Raw genomic sequence first — 21,087 nt, 5'->3', positions numbered from 1 at the left:
TATCCTTGATTATGTTGTTTCTTATCTCCATTTAAATCATCCCACTGAAATTGGGACCTAAAAAACTGCCCTATGTAAAAAATCTGCCCCCCAGCTTGATAAGGGATTCTTTGGTAAACAAGTGTAGACTTTTGGGACAGTAGTTTGGTTTTAGTATACTAGAAATGAAATGGTCAATATTAAAAGCCCCTTCCTTTGAGCTGTTAAGAGTAAATCTTGCTGATCTAATGTCTCTAATATTTTGTATAAACACCATATTAAAGCAAATCCCTGCCATAATGTCCACCCTGACTTAGATGAAATCACTTGCTTTATGAGAAAAGTAGGGAGGGACAGTGGATACTGGGGAGAAGAAAGGTGTTTTGCCTGAGATGTTCTGATACCTAATTTATCACTTACTTTGAAAACTCATGGTTTATGGTAAGCATTCATGAAAGAGCATAGAGTTTTAGTGGCCTTAATATTCAGGAACGGAGACTACCCCTGAACAAACACTGAAATACTACTTAACATAAAAATTGACAATTTCAAAAATTCATAAAAATAGAAAAAACGGTAAAATAAAGCCCTATGTACTCATCAACCAATAACATTCAACAATCACAATTTTGTAATCTAGATTCATTGATGACTGGGGTATTTTAAAGCAAATCTCAAGCACCAAAAATAAATTTATGTGAAAAAATCAATACATGGCTTTCTCTGGGGTCACAGCAGAAGCAGGAAATTGACTAGAGGGGAGCCCAAGGGACTTTTCCCAGGTGATGGAAATGATCACTGTTTCACAGAATATGGATTACATGAGTGCAAGCATTTGTAAAAATCCATGGAATTGTACACTTTAAGATGTGTACATCTCACTGTAAAATTTACCTTTATAAATGTAAAAAAAGAAAAGTGAAACTCTGTCGTTAGTAGGGGGTTTTTTTTGCTTTTTAAAGTTAGCAATTCTGGAACTCCCTTTGTGTGCTCTAGACTTGAGCAAATTAGTAAATACATACCAGGATAATGAGAGCCCAGTTTCTTTCTGCTGGAGATGGAAGTTACAGATGTGGAAAGGAAGAAGGCTCAAGTGTGTGTGTGTGTGTGTGTGTGTGTGTGAATAAAATGTACCCATGCATGTGTGCTAACACTAGCCCACTGAACGCAATTGAAGATTTCTTGGGATTACTTTTTGCCATTACAATATATCCCACCAAGGATGCTGAGTCAGACGTGTCTTAAAAGTCACTTGAGGGGCGCCTGGGTGGCTCAGTCGTTAAGCGTCTGCCTTCGGCTCAGGTCATGATCCCAGGGTCCTGGGATCGAGCCCCGCATCGGGCTCCCTGCTCAGCGGGAAGCCTGCTTCTCCCTCTCCCACTCCCCCTGCTTCTGTTCCCTCTCTCTGTGTCTCTCTCTGTTAAATAAATAAAATCTTTAAAAAAGAAAAAAAAAGCCGCCCCTCCACTGTTTCTTTTAAAGTAGAAGCTAATGTAAACATAAACACACATTTACAATATGCATATACATATATACTCAATCATGTGAAAGTATCAGAGGTTTCAAAGTTTGTTGGTGGATATTCTGGTTATATTTGGTTAGATTTGTCGCTATAGTTTTTTGCTATTACAAATCGTATTCATTAAATAATAGTATGTAAATAGCATTTTGTATTTTTGCCAGCTTCGTTTTAGCATACGGTCTCAGAAAGGGGACTGGTGGGTCGAATGGTGAAGGTACGTAACGTTTTTCTAGATATTGTCAGGCTCCCCTCCACAGGACTCGTATCACTGTGTTCCCACCAGCCATTTAAGAGAGCCTGTTTCCTCACAGCCTTTCAAGAAAGTAGGTTCTCAAACTTAGGGATTATTGCCAATTTGCTCGAAGAAAAATGATATCATTAGTTTTAATTTGCATTCTTTTTAAGAATGAGGTTGAGCATTTTTTTTTTAATATGTTTAAAATTCACTTGTTTCTCTTCTGTGAATTCATTAGTATCCTTTGCTCCTTTTTCTACTGGGTTACTGTTTTTCTCTACTTTTGCTCTTTACAAATTAGGGATATTAACTTTTGTGATTTAAATTGTAAATATTGGGGCACCTGGGTGGCTCAGTTGGTTGAGTGTCTGGCTCTTGGTTTCCCCTCAGGTCACGTGGGGTCGCAGGATGGAGCCCCGTTTCAGGGTCCGTGCTTGCCGGGGAGTCTGCTTGAGATTCTCTCTCCCTCTCCTTCTGCCCCTAACCACCCCCACTCTCCCTCTCTCAAATAAATACATCTTTTAAAAAAATGTAAATATTTCCCCCAGTTTATCACTTGCTTTTTGTTTTGTTATTTCTAGACATGCAGAAATCTGTTTTTTATATAGTCAAGTTTATTAATTTCCCTTATCACCTGTAGATGGTGACTCATGGTTGGAAAAGTTTCTCTACTTCCAGGTTCTAAGAGTTACCTATATTTTTGCTAGTATCTAGATGGTTTCATTTTTACATTTAGATCTTTGATCTAATTGGAATTTGTATGGTGAACAACGGATCTGAGGCTATCTTTTTGCATAGCGATCAGGTTTTTATCTTTTGCATCTAGCTATCAGCTATCATCATTTTTCAGATGTCTTCCACTCCTCCCCTGACTTGGATGCTACCTATTATCATAACCAGGTTTCCATGTGCACTTGGACCGCACCGTCTCTTCATGTGTCAGTACGGCATTATTCATTTCTAAGTATGTTTTGTCTGACAAGACAAGCCCTCCCTCCTTGCTCTTGCTCTTTGCAGGGATTTCCTGGCTACCTTGCTTATTCTTCCTAATGCGTTTACAACTAATTAGCTTATCTAACTTTAAAAAATCCCTAATGTTATTTTTATCGGTATCACATTAAATTTTACTCCGAGAGGACTGGCATCTTTCTGATGAAGAACCTTGCTATCCATGAATGTGGTAGGTCTTTCCACCTGTCCAGTTGTACTTTTGTATCTGTCAGTAGTGTTTTAGCACTTCTCATGTAAATTTGGCAGATTTCTTGCTAAGTTTTTTTCCTAAATAATTTGGTTTTTGCTACCAAAGATAGGGTCTGATCTCCATTATTTCTTCTAACTGGTTATTATTTGTATATGTGAAGAAGATTGTTTCTATATATTAATCTTACATCCTCTACTAAATACTCTGTAGTTTTCCACAGATTCTTTTGGGTTTTGCAGATACATAATCATCTCATCTACAAAAACAGCACCTGCTTTACTCTTCCTAGTTTTTAGGCCTCTTGCTTTTTTCATTTATTTTTTGCCTAACAACTACATTGGATACAACACAATGTTAAATAATAGTGGGTAACGGTGTATCCTTATCTTGTTTCTGACTTGAATGGAAAAAACCTCTGGTTGTTTTCCAATTGAGTAAGATGCTGGCTTTGGGGAATACGCGTATGTGCATGCACTCCCCTCTGCGAGAGGAACTCTCGATTCTCATTTAATTGTTTTTACTATGTGAGTGCCTTTCCGTATCTATAAAAGTATCGTAATTTTCCTCCTTAGCTCTATTAATGTATTGACCATCTTGCATTCCTGAAATAAATCTCTCTTAGTCAATGTTAACAATTACAATAGGCTAGATTAAGCTGATGCAAAAATGGCCCCTGATTTTAGGGGCTTATGATGGTTATTTCTCGTTCATGCTGCCTGTCTCACTGTGCGTCAGCTGTAAGCTCTTTTACCTAAGCCCCTGGAGTAGCTACAGTCCAGAACATTACTGATTTTAGGGAAGAGAGAAAAGAGGACATGGGGAACCAAGGGCTGGCACTTAAAGCTTCTACTCACAAGTCTTGCCTGTCACTTCCACTCACAAATTCATTGGCCAAAACAAGCCACAGGGTGACACCTAAGTTCAAGGCAGGGATATATAATCTTCTCATAGAGGAGGGCACTGCAAAGGGACAGGCACCACAATATTTTGTGGAAAATAATACAACAGACCACTTACTATATGTCACTGGACTCAGTTTGCTAAAACTTTGAATTTTGCAACAACATTCATGGGAGAGATTGGTCTATAGTTTCTCACTTTATAAAACTAACTTGGAAGTAATAATTACTTAAGACTGCAAGGTGACTCACACTAATGTGGTAGCTAAATTTAAAAGCTAAGTATTATATGGTGGAGGAAAAATAATTTCTGCCTCAAAGGCTTATTATTTAGTGATACGAGACATTTAAAATAGTGCATGTGATCTGTGATACATACCCTTGTCTGATAGGCCTGTTTTCTCATCTCCCACTATTCTACCCGGGATTGTAAAATGCCAGTTTTTCTGTACATGTTCCTGACAGTACTTTCAACTGAACGACTCTGCTGAAGTTGGCCAAAAGACAAGCCTGGACCATGAGCAGGTTACTAAGGAGGCGAGAATCCTGTGGGTGGGGACTGGGGGTTTTCCCAACATCCTTCCGCCACCTCCTTGACCCCTGCGGTCATCAGGCCTCCCATGTGGACCAGCAGCTTTTGCCCAAGCATCCCGACGAGCAGTGTAAACATCGCCTCACTTGTAAGCCAGGCACTTGGTAAGTATTTAGTCATATTTTTCATACAGACTAACTGAAAACACCAAAGAGTCAAGTGGCCTAAGGCTGGCTGCCTCCAGAAAACCCTCGAGCTGCTGCCTACTGAGCATTCCCTTGACCTTTCCACTGGGCCAGAGACCAGAGACCACTATTTGTCAAGTTCGGGAGGTTTCATGTACATGTAATTTATTTCAGCTTCACCTCTGCTGTAAGCAACTTTACCAAAACCGGGAGTAGTAAGACCTTGTCTTATCAGGTATTATTAAATCCCCGGATTGGGGATGGTTGAAGGGAAGAGATGGAGGAGGAAGCCAATTCTCGAACAATGGAGTAACTGACAGTAAAATGTGTGATTTATTGGTAGTCCTACCGGCCCTGTCATGACACATTCATCATGGTCTCTTAAACCTTCATGAACTGTAGAAGCCTATGCTTACTCCGAAATCTATGATGGCCACAAGCCACATGCAAAATGCTAACGCTGGCACATGCCACGGCCAACTTACCTTTCCAGGGCTTTCCTACTATGTCTTCAGCTAACCTATACCCTGGCCAAACTGGGTATCTTATTTCTGGGGCACAGCTCACCCTTCTCCCGCTGAGGCCTTTTCTTGTGTTGGCTCTTCGCACTTGTCTGAAGTCTCAGATCTCAAGGCCCATCAGACTCCTAGATTTCCTCCTCAACAGTAACACACGCTTCTCCATTTCAGCACCACTGCTTGAAACTCTTTTGCCACAGTATCCTAATAGTCTGTGACTCTCCAGTCCCTCCCCACCCACTCAGCACGCCAGCTGCTAAGCAACTTCCAGGGGAGAGAGCATGCCACATCTTGCAGGGGAAAGGCACGGGGGAGTCATGCTACCATTGTTGGCTGTGCTCTCTCCTCCCCGGTTTTTACAATTCTTATAATTCTTGTGAAGCCCCTTCTCCAGTCCCTGGGCTGTCATGCCTATCAGAGGGTATGCCAGGGGCCCTTGCTCAAACTGCTTATGGGGAAGAGTTGCTCTTCCCTCTGACGACCGTGTGGATTACGAGATGACCTCAAGGTAGTTAATGGGAGTCGATGGCTGAGTCACAGTGATTCCTGGATACACAGGAAGCAGCGGGCTGCAAATACACATCATTGCTATGCTCAGAGCAAGGAAAGACCAGGTCTGTCTACTGCAACGACCCAAGTTCCGGCCTGTCCCACAATCATACCAGAAAGTAGTAATTACATACAAGGAAGTAAACTTAACTGGAAAAAGCACCCAAGATGGTGGCTTCCAAATAGAAGTCAAGGATCTTTTCATGATCTAATACTATTTCCTGTCAGATTAAAGTCTCTTAATTAATTCAAACTCTACACAAACAAAAACTGTCACTTGCTCTGACTTCAGAGCACATGGCCCACTCAGGCCCTGGTTTTCTATGATTTGGCAACAGCATGAAGAAAACCAAGCAAACACTGTAAGGAAGTAAAAGTTGGAGAACAATCCGATATGAAGCAATACATAAACTGACACATACACAATAAACAGTAACTTTTAAAGAATAAAGCAGCGCAAACTGTGTGTACAATGTTACCATTTACTTTAAAAGATCGTACAGACTTGTGTTTATCAACAAACACGGGGCAAAAGTGCTCTCAGGGAAGACTCACTTTTTGCTCTAAACTCTATTCAAAGAACGTATGTTTTCAAAGAAACAAGCTCCAGAATAGAAATAACTTCCAACGATTAAAGGCCTCATGCTCTTCCAGCATGTTTAAGCTCAGTATTTTCTAAAAGGCTTCCCTCCAAAGAATATTAAGATGTAGGAAAAGAGCTCATGAATGTCCTTTATTGTAGGCAATTATAACCACATTAAGGGGTGAAACTGGCCTTTTCAAAGCAAAGGTATCAGATTTCTGGTTTTCATCAGCTGCGGTGCTCAGAGGGAAGGAAGATCTTTGACTTCATAATACTGTTCCCTAAAAACAGGTAAAACCTAAAGGTGTGCTTCTCGAATATGGGGTTGTCTGCAAAACAGAAGGATAAGGACCTGTAGCTTTCAGCTACCACTCCTAAGTTAGTTTTGCATGTGCTATGTACACATATGAATATTTTAAGCTTCCAAAATGTTTGGATTAAAGCAGTTATTTTGCAAACCTTCCATCAGGCAGACAGTTGGTGACTAGAACAGAAATAAGAAGATAAAACGACAGTGAAGCAAAAAAAAATAAATATTCCCAAGGGATTGAGAATGTTCACAAGCTACTTAGCAACAAGAATTCAGGGCAGGGCATTCTAATGTTAACAATTAGAGACCTCTCAGTGCTAGTAAGTCTTGGGTCTTCTCACGAATGGAACTGAAAACTCTGGGGAGGGGGGAGGGGGGAGGAAAAAGGAAAGATGAGAACTAGCAAAAATTAACAAATATCTTACCAATTCCTTTTATTCTGTACTTGGTTTTTAGACAGTGAACTATCAATTAAATCTTTATAAATTTATAGTAATATTTTCATTTCTGATAAAAAAAAAACCCACAGTAGTTGTGGTCAAATTAGAATTATACCGAAACTACCATATGCCAGAGCATCCAATCACGCCTGCGGCTGGACACCTGGCTCCCAGGCACGGAGAGCACGTGGCGATGAGGTAAGGGCCGTGTTTGCAGCAAGCGGAGTCTTTCTGATCCTCTTTACTCCTTTTTTACTTCATGACCAGTGTTCCCACTGAGCTTGAACACGGGAATCTGCTGACCATCCTCAAGCTTTAAGAAGACCTCCTGAAGGTGCCACCTGAGAGAAACCAGAAAATAGTGTCTCTACTCACATACACCAAGGCAAAAGACATGGTCAGGGGAAAAAGAAAAAAAACAGCAGTCGTTTTTTGAATAATGTCTTAAAAGTCTTCAACACTATTGTATATTGGAGCTACGTTCACAGAAGGTTTTAACATTGTAATAGGGCCTCTCACTGTTTCACCAGCGTCACTGTCACGGCAAGTTTAACAAAGAATGAATGACAGGAGAATGGAAGGGGCACCACGAAAGAGACGGCGCAGCTTATCCCCCATTTCCTAATTCACATCCACCTCCGATTCCTGGCTGGAACTCAGCCAGCAACTTCATTAATCCCAGGCTCAGGGGTCAACGAGCCCAGGGGGAAGCAGGTGGGGGTTGCCTGGGGGCCGCCTGGGCGCCGCCTGGGCCGGGGGAATTAAAACGCATCTTGGCTAAAGAGCAAGCATCTCTGAGAGAGGCCTCCCGAGGGGGAAGTGAGTGAATGTAGCTGTTGGCAACCAGACAAGAAAAGCCAATTACTGGGGTGGAGATCTTATATAAAGAATGTGATGAATAATTCTGGAACGGGAACCCATGACTTTAGTCATTTGTCACGACCGGGAGACAGGAGTGTTAGAAGCTGTAACACAGCCGTCAATTATCGTAAATCTAGACCACGGCAACTGGAAAGTTCTTCCCAGTCAGCAATACAAGGAGAGGACAATTCAGTAGATTGTACTGGATAAAATGTCTGGACTAAGCTAAGAGCCAACACACTGGCTTGGTGTCCAGGCTGTGAAACTTTTCAAGCTTTGAAAAACAAATTCCTATTCCTGCAATCATTTCACTACAAATGAAAATGGGAATCAGTATTGTTTCCATCAGAAAGTTCCCCCCCATTCCCACCCACCTTCCCAATACCTCTGAAAGGGGGCATCTCTTGATGAGATGACATGGAGATGGCCCTCTGACTTGGGTCCAGAGACAGGAATCTTCAACTGGGGGGTTAAAAATATGAGATACAATTGGGTACATTGTTGTCCTCTAAGGAAATGAAAAAAATGTTTTTAGAGTGAACCCGAAGAAGTCCAATGATCCTTCACAGAATCAGTTGTTTTCTGAGCCTAGCTTGTAGAATTGACCTGATTTTCCATCTGTCCATCCAAACGTCCTGCCCCTCTGTGGAGGGTTTGGCGAGGTCAATGGCAGTCCTCCTATTTGGCAAACTCAATGCCCTGAGTACTTACAATGATATTCAAAAAGCCACTGCTACAAAAGAACAAACTACAGATACATCCAACAATACGGATCTCAAAGACACGCCAAGTGCAAGACCTTACCCAAAAATATATAATGCATGATTTCAAGTTCCGGAACACGCTAAACTAGGCTGGGAAAAAATAATAGAAAAGTGGCTGTCTCTAGGGGATGCTGAGGGACGTGAGAGGATCAGTTGGGAAAAGCACGCAGGACTCTGACGCGATGTGAACAGTCTACATCTAGATGAGGGCTTGAGTTGCACAGGTGTATGCATTTATTAAAATTCATCAAATAAGACAGATTGGTAACTTTCCCTGAATGCAAGTTTTACCTCAAAAAAAAAAAAAAAAGAACCATAAACAAATATTAAACTCTGGTTAATGATATGTTGCTTATGTGCTTAAATGAAGTGTATGGATGTTTGAAAATAATGTATTCATGGACAGAGATATGACTAGATGAACAGATATGGGATAAAGCAAATCAAATAAAATATTACAGCTGACCCTTGAACAAGATTTCAAGATCTGCATCTAACTTTTGGCTTCCCCAAAACTTAACTACTAATAGCCTACTGTTGACTTACTAGTAACATAAACAGTCGAGTGACACATACTTTGTGTGTTATATGTATTCTACACTGTATTCTTACAATAAAGTAAGCTAGGGGAAAAAATGTTAAGAAAACCATAAGGAAGAGCAAATACATTTACAGTACTGTACTGTATGGAAACAACTCTGCGTATTAAGTGGGACCACGCAGTTCAAATCAGTGTCATTCAAGGATCAACTCTAGTCGTAGAATCCAGGTAGCAGTTACATGGGTGCCACAGTGTGAATTCTTTTTTTTTTTTTTTAAAGATTTTTTATTTATTTATCTGAGAGAGAGAATGGGAGACAGAGAGCATGAGAGGGAGGAGGGTCAGAGGGAGAAGCAGGCTCCCCGCTGAGCAGGGAGCCCGATGCGGGACTCGATCCAGGGACTCCAGGATCATGACCTGAGCCGAAGGCAGTTGCTTAACCAACTGAGCCACCCAGGCGCCCCTCACAGTGTGAATTCTTTTATCTTTTCTGTCTGTTTGAAACTTTTCATAATAAAAGAGAAAAAAAACCCCGGTTTAAAACGAGGAGGCCCCTCACACCCCACGTGAATAAGCAGTCACCTCGTCACATTAAGGCAGTTCCTCAAGGTTCCACTTTTGGAACAGAGCCACAGCTCTTCTCGGGATTATAAAATTAAGCCTGGGTGCCTTTGGCTCAGGTCATGACCCCAGGGTCCTGGGATCGAGTCCTGCACTGGGATCCCTGCTCTGCGGGGAGCCTGCTTCTCCCTCTGACCCTCTCTCCCTGCTTGTGTTCCCTCTCTCTCTCTCTAATAAATAAAAAAAATCTTAAAAAAAAGAACAAAAAGGCTTTAAAAAATTAAAATAAAATAAAATTAAGCAACAGAGCCCAGATTGAGCATCTCTGCATTCTAAAAGAAAACAAAAGAAAGGTGGGGAGAAGGACAGAAGCAAGCCGGATTATGAAGAGCCCCAAACATGAGGGGTCAATGTCTGCACTCAGACAGCTGTTCCTCCGGGGGCCGACGAGGCGCTGCACAGACTCGTTTCTTCACCGGCCAGGCCCTGCCAAAGAGTAAAGCTGAACGTCTGCTACACCAAAATGTGGGTAGGTAGTAACTACTTCGCACACACATTCGGGAAAAAATACCCTTCGGTATGACAACTACCTCATGAACCACCAGCCCTTCTTAGCTCTGGACAAAATACACGAGCCACGAACAGGACTGTGGGAGAAACTGGCATGTGTTGTAGACACAAACAGCTGAGGTAAAGGAAGGAGGTGAAGATTGCCGAGAAGATGTCGCACGTGCTCCATAAACCGAAGCACAAGAGCTGGTGTAACAGGCGGCTCTGGGGCAGCAGCCCCGAACTCCCGTCACTCCGGAGCCACAGTGTCTGCCAAGCAGCAGAAGCCCGAAGCCAGGACCACGCTGACGCCGCCACGGGTCTGCAGGAGCCCAGGGTGAAGTGCTCTCGGCACCACACTCTCGGCGTGGGCCAGAGGGGAAGCTGGACCCGACCAGCAGAGCTTCCCCAGCACAGCCCCCATGGTGTCAACCACCCATCGGGGCACCAGACCACAGAACTGATGCCGCATCAACCGCCCTCCGCTGCGTGCCCGAGCATCAAAGCCAGGCCCTGTGCTCTGTGCCGGACGCACGGTGAACAGCCAGACCCCACCCTTGGCCTTTCCAGGTTCTTGTGCTTGCGGGGATCCGGCCGATGGGGACACACAGAGGAGCCATACCACGTGGTGTGAAAGACCTGATGCCATGTGGCCCGCAGTGGGCACCCTAGATCTGCCCGCCCCCTCCCTTTTCTCCTCCTGGCTCCTCCTCTCACGGAGTGATACCGCCACCTGTCCACTCACCCGTCGGGCACTAAAGTGTGACCTCTGACCCACCCCTCTCCTGACAGAACCAAGCCACAGCTCTGGTTCATGCTCTCACCGCCACACACCCGCATGACACACTGCTTTCCTGTCAATCAGCATGCACTTACCTTCTTTTAAAGCTAGATCAACTATTTTTATCAAAATCTTGAGCACGAATGGCTTTTGTAGGAAAAAAAAGCCCAATGAAACTATTCCCATTAAAAACATTACTAAAAATAACAGTAACAACAAAAAACCCCCTAGATCAGAGCATCTCACTCTTATCCTTAAAGTCCTCATGGCTTCTGCTGGCCCCGAATCAGGTGCGCACACTTCCCACGATGACGTCACGGCCCCGCAGCGCAGCCCATGCTCTCTGCCCGCACCGCGCCCGGCAGCCTGCCCCTCCGCTGAGTTCACACGGCAGCGAACACAGCCACCTGCCTTCACGGGCATGCTGCTCCTTAGCCTGGCACTCTCTTCCCTACACCAGTATCCCAGCTTGCTACCTGCTCCCTCCTGGGCCACTGCTACAGCGTTTGCTTCACCCGGCCTTCCTTGGAAGTTTTAAACTACAGCCCTTGAAAGCCTTCGGCATCTCTGCATTCCCCATAGAGCCCAGAATCATTCCTTTAACTTGACGCGCACTCAAAACATGTTTGTTAAAGAGACGAGTAAGTGCGTTTCGTATTCAGGTGACTCTATCAGCTGAACTAGAAAAGACAAGACATAACTGAGAAAATGGACTGGCACTCCACGGAAGCAATGCAAGTAAATGAGAAAACTGCAGTTTAAAGAGCTGCTCACACTTGAACGAGCACTGACTGGCTGCAGATGGGCTTCAAGTTCAAAGCTCACGCTGTGACCCACCACCATGGCCACTTCCCTACAACCTGCAGTTCAAGACGGTGACCCGAGGCAGAACACCGCCTGCCCCGCCGCACTGATTCCTCAGAAAGGAAGACGAATATATGAGAATACATTAATCCGTAGTGCTCTTATAGAAGGTGCTCAGTAATGCCCAGTCGCAGCTTTACTTAGTGGATTTTCTCATCCCGAATCCGTACTCCAGCTCCCTCCAAGACTCTCCCCGGATGAAGGCAGCCCTCTCCCCGACTTCCGTAGGCACCCAGCCTGCGGGCTGCAAGGGAAGCACGTTACCTGGGCTTCAGCAATGTCCACGAAGTTGTACTTGTCAGTGAGGCGGAGACAGTGGACATTGAGGGGAGTGCCCAGGGCTTCCAGGGCCTCGGGGTGGCCCTGCAGCTGTTCCAACGCCTCCTGGTAATAGGAAGCCTTGGAAAAAGCCTCTGAAGGGGAAAGACAGTTGTTACATTTACTTTTCTGTTTTAAACTTGGTCAGACAGACTCTCTGTAGAAAGTCAGAGGAAACAATTCATGTACAGCATGGAAACAGAAACAAATGTGAAATTTCTGGACGGAAAAATAATTAGGGACGGTTAACTCTAAGCTGTCCATTTGAGAGAAAGTCAGTACCTGCAGGAATGTGGCAGATAACCTGAGCGAGGTACTTGATCTTTCTGTGCCTCAGTTTCTCCATCTCTCATTTCCCGCCTCATTTCTTCATCTAAGGGGTTGGATCTTCTCTAGCTTTCCTTTCAGTTCTAAGGCCCTATGACTCCATGACTTGCTCAAAGTGACACGGCTAGTTTGCGGCAGAGCTGGGGCCCAAACCCATGACTCTGGACTTCTAAACACTGTTCCCTCCACTCAGATGAAGGTCCTGATAAACCAGCATAAAATCAGACAGACCACAACTTCAACAACAACAAAACCCTTGGGCCAAGAAACAGACACTGAAAATGCTCACTTGTCAAAGTTTTTAGATTTAAGGCAACATTTCCTGTAGGTAAAGCTTTTAAACTTTATCTTTCAGTCTCAGGTACATACACCTCTTGGCCCAAAGGCTACTAGTAACTCCAGGAAGCATCTCTCTAAAGGTGGAAGGTAGACAAGCTGCCCTTGTAGGGTAGGCTTCCCAAGTAGGGCTTGCAGTTAGGCCACAAGCAAGAGCTTCCCAGCCTGAGCCTGGAGATGCCAGGGAGAAGCTCCTCCTGGGCTGCTTCCCAGCAGTGGGCTTGCAGGGGCTTGCAGGCGTGAACAGGTGCCAGCCAAGACAGGAAAAGGAGGATGGGTCCAGATTTCCATGGTTAGACACTGTTCTCAATATTCCATTCATCTCACAGTTCTCAGTATCCCACAGGTTGTGAGCTTTATTATAAAACCACCTCATGCACAGGCACTGATATTATCCCTCATCACACAGATAACTGAGGTGAGAGACCCCCCAACGAGGCCACACGGCCAGCGCAGAGATTCAGCTGTCTCTACTGGACGACGCCAGCCTCCTCGGTGGGGGGAAGGTCGGCAGTCACTGGACCCACAAAATGGGGTTGTGCCCTGTCCCCATCCCTTAGGCAGAGGGGAGAGGAGACGGAGGTATTCCAGTCTGAATTATCCCTGGCAGTGCTCATCTCAGGCCACCTCAAGACTCAGGGACCTGTGGGCCAACTCCGAAGGAAGGTGGGGAAGAATGTACGCAGAGGCCACTGAGCTGTCTTTGCCGGTCTGCTGGTGATACTCACATCCTGGCAGGAAGTGAAAATGGCACAGAGTCAGGGTGAGAAGCCAAGCTGGGCAGGCATAAAGGATCTTCAAAGAAAGTCAGTCTAGAAAAAAACTGCCGCTGCTTTGCAACCAATAGCATTGAAATGACCTTAAATGTCTTGGCTGCCCACAGTAATTGTGGCCTGTCTTTACAAATTCAGATCTGGGTGCAGTGGGGCTGGAAGCGGCTTCTGTCAGGATTTTGCATCCTGGACTCTGCTTTTATTTTCTGCTCTCACCAGAGTCCCTTGCTCAAGGTCCCCTCCTCCACTCAATCAATAGCAGAGAATGGCAGGGCAAACAGGCTGACAACACTTGAGAAACAGCCAGTTTTCCCCACCTGTGAACCATCTGGTACTCCCCTTCCCTCTCTTCTTTATATCATCTCAGAAATCTGAAGGGATCTCTCATGTGCGCACCGGAGTGAAAGCCCATCTTGCTTTTTACAAGGCTTCTGATGCAAACGAAGCCTGGTCCTTTTATATGCACGTGTAGTTCCAGGAAAAACTGGGATCAGAGGATAAGCAGGAAGCTATAGCCAATGGGAATGGTGTACCGGCTTCTAAAAATAGCCCTCTCCTCCTCTCTCTAATCTGCCGAAAGCATCTGAAGTATTTCCTTTGATGGAGGAGCAGGGGTGAGAGAGCTAGGAGGAAGCCTGCCTGGGGCGGCTTGGTCTGCTGGATACTTACTTTGTATCAGGTAGTATGTAAGGGTACAGGTCCCACTGGCCACCACGCTGGAATAAAAGACCAGTTTCCCCTGAGACCATGGCATTTTGCTTCCTGGAGACTTGAAAACAAAAGACATGAATTTATTGTTAAATTCAGGTTTCTGCCTAGGGCCTTTGCCTGGATGGGGCCCCACAGAGAAAGGAAAGCTACAGAGGAAGCCAGTCAGGAGGCGAGGCCACCTTCCCTGTTTGCTTCCTTTCAGAAAGCCAGGGCTGGTTCTGGAGCCAAAGCAGAAGTGCCCTCCCAAGAGTGGCCCACATCCAGGACCCAGGCCGTGGGGGCGATGGCTGAGCACAGAGCAAGCATTCAGCCCTGTTGTCTTTTCGGACAGAACCCAGCCTGTGTGCCAAGTCCTGCGTGGCCAGGAAGCACAACCACTTTGTCTCATGCTGGCTGGTAAACAGGAAGCTTATCCTTTTGTAGCAATAGTTGGTCTGATGAGCCTACGAATGGGCCGGCGTGGTCACTGGCTGCTTTCTTTCATATTTTGAAAAATGTCCCACCCCCTGGATGAGGAAACTGTGGTCATGACTTTCAGGATGAATGAAGAGATGGAGAGGAGCCAGCTCAGCCGAGTCAGCACACCACACCCACCCTGGCCTTAACTCCTGCCTCCTGAAGGCCTGGGTGGGGCTTGGAGCAGCACCTGGGCCTCAATGGCACCCATTAGCCTCCTTCCCGGCGGCATGTAACCACTGCTCAGACCTGGCCAGGGCCTTTCTGCGAAGCTGTAAGATACCCGGCCATAAAACAGAGTAGGACACTGGCTTCGATCCGGGTCACCATTCAAATGCCCACAGGACCACACAAGTCACATAAATGAGAGCAGACACTGAAAAGTGAGAAGCGCATGGCCCAGCCAAGGGACAGCTTCAACCCGGCTCCAGCTGACAATGGTTAATGTGGGCCAAATCTGAATGGATCTTCCAGTATTTCAAGAGGTCTTTTATGGGAAACTGTTCTAATTCTAAATGTAGACAACCAACTGAAAAAAAAACGAAAAACAAAAAAAACCCCCAACAAAATGCCTATGAGTCAGATTCTTTCTGTAGGCTTCCAGTTTGCTTTGACCACGAACGCTGCATCGGGACACCCTCACCCTCCGTGAGATTTAGGTAAATTCCTCTGTCTTTGTTGATATTTCTCCAAAAAGAAATGAGATTTTGGACGGAGATGGAAATCCCAGTTTATATGAAGGGAAAGATGAAGTGTTTATGTCCCCATTTGAAGATTTAACCTTAGATTTTATGTGCTTCTTTAGGACAAAGCCTTTGATGGGATGTACAGGGATCCAAGGCATCGCCGTGCAAGAGAACTGGGCATAATACTAGGTCCTCCGCCAGCTGGACCTTTGAGTCAAGGTATCTATATTCTCACCATCCCCTCCTTTACCTTCTAGAATACAGAGCATAGTAACTACAGTCTGCTTATCATTTCTGAAACCTGTAGGGACATGAATCCATAGGCCTGTTGGAGAAAGTTCCTCATGTGGATATTCTTTCTGGGACCTGAGAACTCAACACACCCTCAGATAGGGCTAAAGTTTACCAGTTCTACACGAAAATAACATCAAACTGAGGTTTATGTATGGAAAGGATTTTCATCAACATATCAAATTAGGGAGGGTGAAGCTATAGATCATCCTCATATTAATTTACTTATACGCAGTTTTATTCAACTAAGAGAAGGCTGTTGAAACCCCAGACACATGAAGTAGGACTGCTGTGACAGTTTTGGCGGTGCTGGGTAGTGTGTAAGAATATTTACCAAAGTTGCATGTAAGTCAATTACAGCAATGTGATCTGGGAAAAGCCATTCAGTCTCATAATGAAAATGGTCAGAGCATCTCCAAAAAATGCATGAATCACATCTTGCTTAATGTGAAGGACAGTTCAGGAGGGTGGGGCAGTGAGCGTGACTCACGTAGAACCTCCCCACAAGGCTGTAGTTTCTAAAGCTGGCAGGAGGCCTGGGGGGAAAGTGTCCTGAAACAACGCAGAGAATGGCCATCCCACCTCTCGTGTGAAGTTACAGTCACAAGTGGACACTAGAGACCAGGAAAAACTCGAGTTGTTGAGGGAGCAACTTACATCTACTGTCTAACTTGAGAACACTCCGGCGGGTTCTAATGGGGAACATGGCCCCAGAACGTTCATTACCTTTGCCACTTCACAGCACAGCCTTCTTGAAAATCATCAAAGGAAAGTTGCTCTGCAATTAGATAAAGATTTTACATTAAAATCACTCTCCAAACCCAATTCTCTCTGATTTCCAGTTTCAAGACAGCCAAGGTTTATTACCAATCCAAGCCTTGCAACATGAATAAGAAGTTAGGTTTAAATTTCAAAACAAGCCTTGTCTGTAAAGGGCCCTGGTTTCCCCCCCTTTCTCTTCTGCCATATTAAGAAGAGACAACAAAGCCTGCTCTTTCCTGTGTGTGTGCTATGTATCTCTTGCAGCAATCAGAAAACTGGTGTGGGAGGGGCAGGACCCGCGGCAGGTGTTTGACCACAGTGCGCATAAGCCTGGGGCCAGGCAGCCGCCCACCAAACTGAGACGCTATCAATAGAAGCTGTACACCATGAATTAAAGACAGTTTCTCAGGGTTAAAAAGAAACAACAGTGTATTAAGTGTGTACACAGACTTTAATAATAATGATAATAGGTAACACATATCTCTCACTATTAGGTACTTGGCACCTATATTCTAAGCACTGTACATACATTCATTTAATTCTCCCAATCACCCCATGAAGCAGGAACTACTGTTATCATCCCCATTTAACAGATCAGTAAACTGAGGCACAGAGAGGTGACGTAGAGTGCCCAAAGTCACAGCATATTGTCTATGTGGTAGAACTGGGACTCAGACCCAGGCAGTCTGGCCCAGGATCTGTGCTCTGAACCACCATGATACACTGACTTTAAGATACCTGCTGATTTCAGAAACACTGAAATGTAAAAAAATAAATACGTCTCTGAATATACTCATAATGTTCAGGGCCTTTCCTGCTATCTTTCGTGATAAGAACATGGCATGTACTTGTATTTTCACTCTTTCTTTTCTTTAGCAAATGGTTGCAGAGGGCCTGCTCTGGTCAAACAGTGCTGAGGGGAATCTGGATGATTCACAAAAGGGCCATCAAGGTCAACTGTGCAGTTCAGCGCAGCACAATCCTCACAGGCTGCCATTTCCAGGTCAAACATCTTAGGCTCCCATTTATTAAAAAGGCAGTTTTCCAACAGTTGGAAGTTCTAGAAAGTGACTTGAGGAAGGGGCGGGTGCCTTTTTCTAATTTGCACAAAGGAGCCTCCAGGCGAGCCACAGCCTGGTTAGTCAACCAGACATGTGCACCAGGGGAGGAAGTGACATCCAGGAAGCGGCGGCCTCTGCCTAGAGGGGATCAGCAAAGGGTTCACAGAGGAAACCGACTCAGCAGAGAACGCAGGGAGACGGGCTTCAGATCAGTGGAAACAGAGCAAAGGCCCAGCAGCAAAAAACAAAAACAAAAACACACACACACACACACACAAACAAAACAAAACGGAAATACAGAAGTACAGGGGAGTGGGAGGGGCTTGAGCCACAGGACATTGGTCGGGAAATGGAGGCAGTTCCTGCTAATAGAGCCCATCCACCCTGAGCTGCTGGGCTCTACCCCGCAGATGAGGGGCTGCAGACAGGAGGTGGACCAAGGCAGCAGGACCAGTCAGAAGACCTAGGGCAGAGAGCGAAGTCAAGAGCTAACACTGAGGTTGGAAGAGTGTATCAAAAAGGCAGTTTCTTAAAATATTTATTTACTAATTGGTACATGAGCTCATTCCCAAAAGGATGATAGGGCTAACAAGGATGTGTATTTTAGAAGAAAAGAGAAAAGCTGAAGAAACAAAGCCAAATAGATAATAATTTTAAGAAAAGAAACAGAGTTGAGGTAAAGTTAGTGCACAAAATTACATTCTCTCATGCACTAGACATTTCTTCAAGGCAGCCAAAGATTTGACACAGAGCTTCCTATCTGCTTGGCAGGAAGGGAAGTCTGAGCCATTACAAGGACTGGAGTGCCCATGGCGTAACGGGAATCAGCAGCTGAGGAGGAATACACTTCCTAATACACCAGGCTGAGAAAGATCTCTCCCATACATGCTCAGCAATGGGAGTCTCTGAAGTGGCTAGTGTTGCAAACAACATCCCCGGATCTTTTTTTTTACAGTTCACAACTTCCAAAGAACTACCTTTTTTTTTTTTTTAGTAACATCCCATAATAAAAGCCACAATCACAGTCCAAGAAAAAACATAAGCAAGGGGCCACAACAGTGAGGCCTAAGTGGGAAGCTCTGATGGGCTACCTTGACTCAAAGGAGAAATGAGGCAGTCATGACCGACCTGGTTTCTGTGTGTGAAAGTGAGGTGAGGGATGTGGGAGTGGGGCTGGGGGGGGGGGGGGTTGGGAAGAATGGGGACTCAGCCCCTGCTCCTTTTAATCAGCTTCATCTGATTCACCTGCCGCATCAACTGTCTTGAAGAAAGTGTTCAGCAACTCCCAACCTCACACACAAAAATGCAAAAAGGCACGGCAGAGAACTAGAGATAGATGATAGGCTACCTCCAGGATTGTTCATTCTAGAACTAAGCTTTTGAGTACTGGAAATTTTTAAATTTGATGTGAAAATCTGCAAGAAACTCAAATGCAGTTACTAATGCACAGTCGATTAAGGGAAGATTTTCTGCTTTACAGTTAACTAAGAGGCAAGGATTGTGACGCATTTTGAAAATTAAGTTGGTTAGCCACAAGAAGGTAGAACAAAGTACAGGCAAGCTCTCTCCAGAAAGCAGTCCTAGTAGCTCTGCTCTGACACACAAAGGGTGACTTGGGCCCCAGTGGCTTACAAACTTTCTAGAACGCCTTTCTAGAATCAAAGGGCAATCTGTGAAACAGATGCTGACAGAGCTGCTCCAGCCAGCACGGGGCTGGAGGGCCCTCCTGTCTGCCTCCCTCTGAGCCCCCAACCCGATGAAGGTCTGCAGGAAATATCATGAGGGGGATAAACGAAGCAACCAAGGGGTTCAAGCCATAGGCAGGATCTAACCAGGGAAGCATGAAAGCAGTCTGGTGGTACAAATCAAGCTGGGCTGCACATCAGATTCATCTGAAGAGCTTTAAAAAAAAAACAAAAAACCCAAAAAACAAAACACAGATGTCCAGGCCACTCCCCAGATGAATTAAAACAGAATCCATGGGGGTGGGATCCAGGCCCAGGTGATCCTAGTATGCAACCAAGCTTAGGAACCAGCGGTCTATAGGAACAAAGCACAGAAAGTCAGTGGTCCGGTGATCCTACAGGGAGTCCTGGGAAGTCAGAGACTAGAAACAGCTCTTCTCTCCATGCCACACACACCACCTACCCCCATCACATCTTGAGAGATTCAGAGCCTGTGGCAGTAAATGGAATGGACTCCTCTTCCCAAGGATTCTGGCACTGGACAAGAGGCAAACGTCCCCAGGGGGCCAGGTCAGGTGGTGGGAACCTCAAGCAGAGATTTGCCAGTCTGTGAGATAAAATCCCTGTGCTTAATAAAAGTTCAGCTCAGGAGGCCCTCACAGTGAGACAATAATCCCAAAACCCAGCTGAGGAAGATGGACCAAACTACAGATAAAAATCCTTGATTTTTAACAGGCATTTTTCTCACACTGTATATTCCTGAAAATCAGGTTGTCTTACGAGCTGAATCTCTGTAGTAAAGGGATTCTTTCCTCTACACCACCATCCCCAAATTGTTAAAACCATGCTTACCTTAGTATGTGGGCATTACAGGCAGCCGAAGTGGAGAAAGGCCAGAAGCCTAGACATGAACCCAGAGTCATGCGACCTTCCCAGCAAGACTCAACATCCCACGGTTCTCTCTAACTCTGGGCTTTGCTAGGGGAGACCCACTCCAGAAATAATCTACACACTCACTTATTTTCCTCTGGATGACATATGGCTGGCCTAGCTTGTCCCACATCTGAGTGACTACTAATACCAGGCACAATGCAGAATATTTTATATGCACTACTAATACAGTTATCTATGTAGGGTAGGTATTTTTGCCTTTTTTGAGCTAGGAAAAAAGCCTCAAGAAAGGTTCTGAAACAGCTCATCTGTTCCACAGCAGAGCTATTATATGCATCTGTCTGATCCCAGAGGCCACGTCTTTTTTCCACTAAGTAACAAAATCCATGTTTCAGACCATAGGTTGCAGAACAATCAGCTTCCCACGTAGGTGGTATGTGCTGTCCAAAAGCCAATCCAAAAGTTCACATGTGCCGTCTTGTAGGAAGCAAGCAAAGCATCACTATCCTGGGAAATGGTTTAATCAATATATCCCCAAGTTGTAATTTTAGGGCTCAAGACAAAACAAAGACATATAAAATCTATTTAGAGACTACAGGAGGAGGAGGAGAGACAGATCTTCCCTGTTTGTTGAATGACACTGTCCATTGGTACCACCTCCTGAGGACTACATATCCTTCCAGCCCTTTTTATAAAATCAAACCATTAGGGGTACGGGAAGAGAAGGGACAGAATCAATGCCTAAGAAAAGAGAGATGAAAAAATTAAGTCAATAGGAATTTAAATTAGAATGAAAGGATAACAAACAAAATCAAAAAGACAAAAATAAGAAAAAAATACGATTTTAAGAAAAAAGTATGAATAGCAAAATTAAGAAATAAAAGACGGTAAACTTTAAAAAAAGGAATGTATTACA

The 21,087-nt window shown here is 44.8% G+C and overlaps 1 protein-coding gene across 19 annotated transcripts in view; it reads right to left on the bottom strand.

Annotated features, from left to right (window-relative positions):
* The window catches only part of LOC116648530 (cytochrome c oxidase assembly factor 1 homolog), a 131,120-nt gene that overhangs the window by 3,436 nt on the left and 106,597 nt on the right, over positions 1–21,087 (bottom strand). For 10 of the 19 annotated variants that reach the window (XM_032430549.1, XM_032430553.1, XM_032430560.1 and 7 more), the window contains 5 exons: positions 16,499–16,550; positions 14,298–14,397; positions 12,139–12,287; positions 8,200–8,276; positions 2,286–7,294 (listed from right to left, as the gene is read on the bottom strand). In XM_032430549.1, the coding sequence (XP_032286440.1) occupies positions 7,195–7,294; positions 8,200–8,276; positions 12,139–12,287; positions 14,298–14,382 (411 nt within the window). In that variant the 5' untranslated portion in view covers positions 14,383–14,397; positions 16,499–16,550 and the 3' untranslated portion in view covers positions 2,286–7,194. The other 9 variants (XM_032430562.1, XM_032430558.1, XM_032430561.1 and 6 more) reach the window with 6 other exon arrangements.

Source organism: Phoca vitulina, unplaced genomic scaffold (genome assembly GCF_004348235.1).
Source record: "Phoca vitulina isolate PV1807 unplaced genomic scaffold, GSC_HSeal_1.0 scaffold44, whole genome shotgun sequence".
In the NCBI taxonomy this organism is placed as follows: Eukaryota; Metazoa; Chordata; class Mammalia; order Carnivora; family Phocidae; genus Phoca; species Phoca vitulina.
The sequence above is the reverse complement of the archived record's forward strand: the minus strand, read 5'-3'. Positions and strand labels throughout refer to the sequence as shown.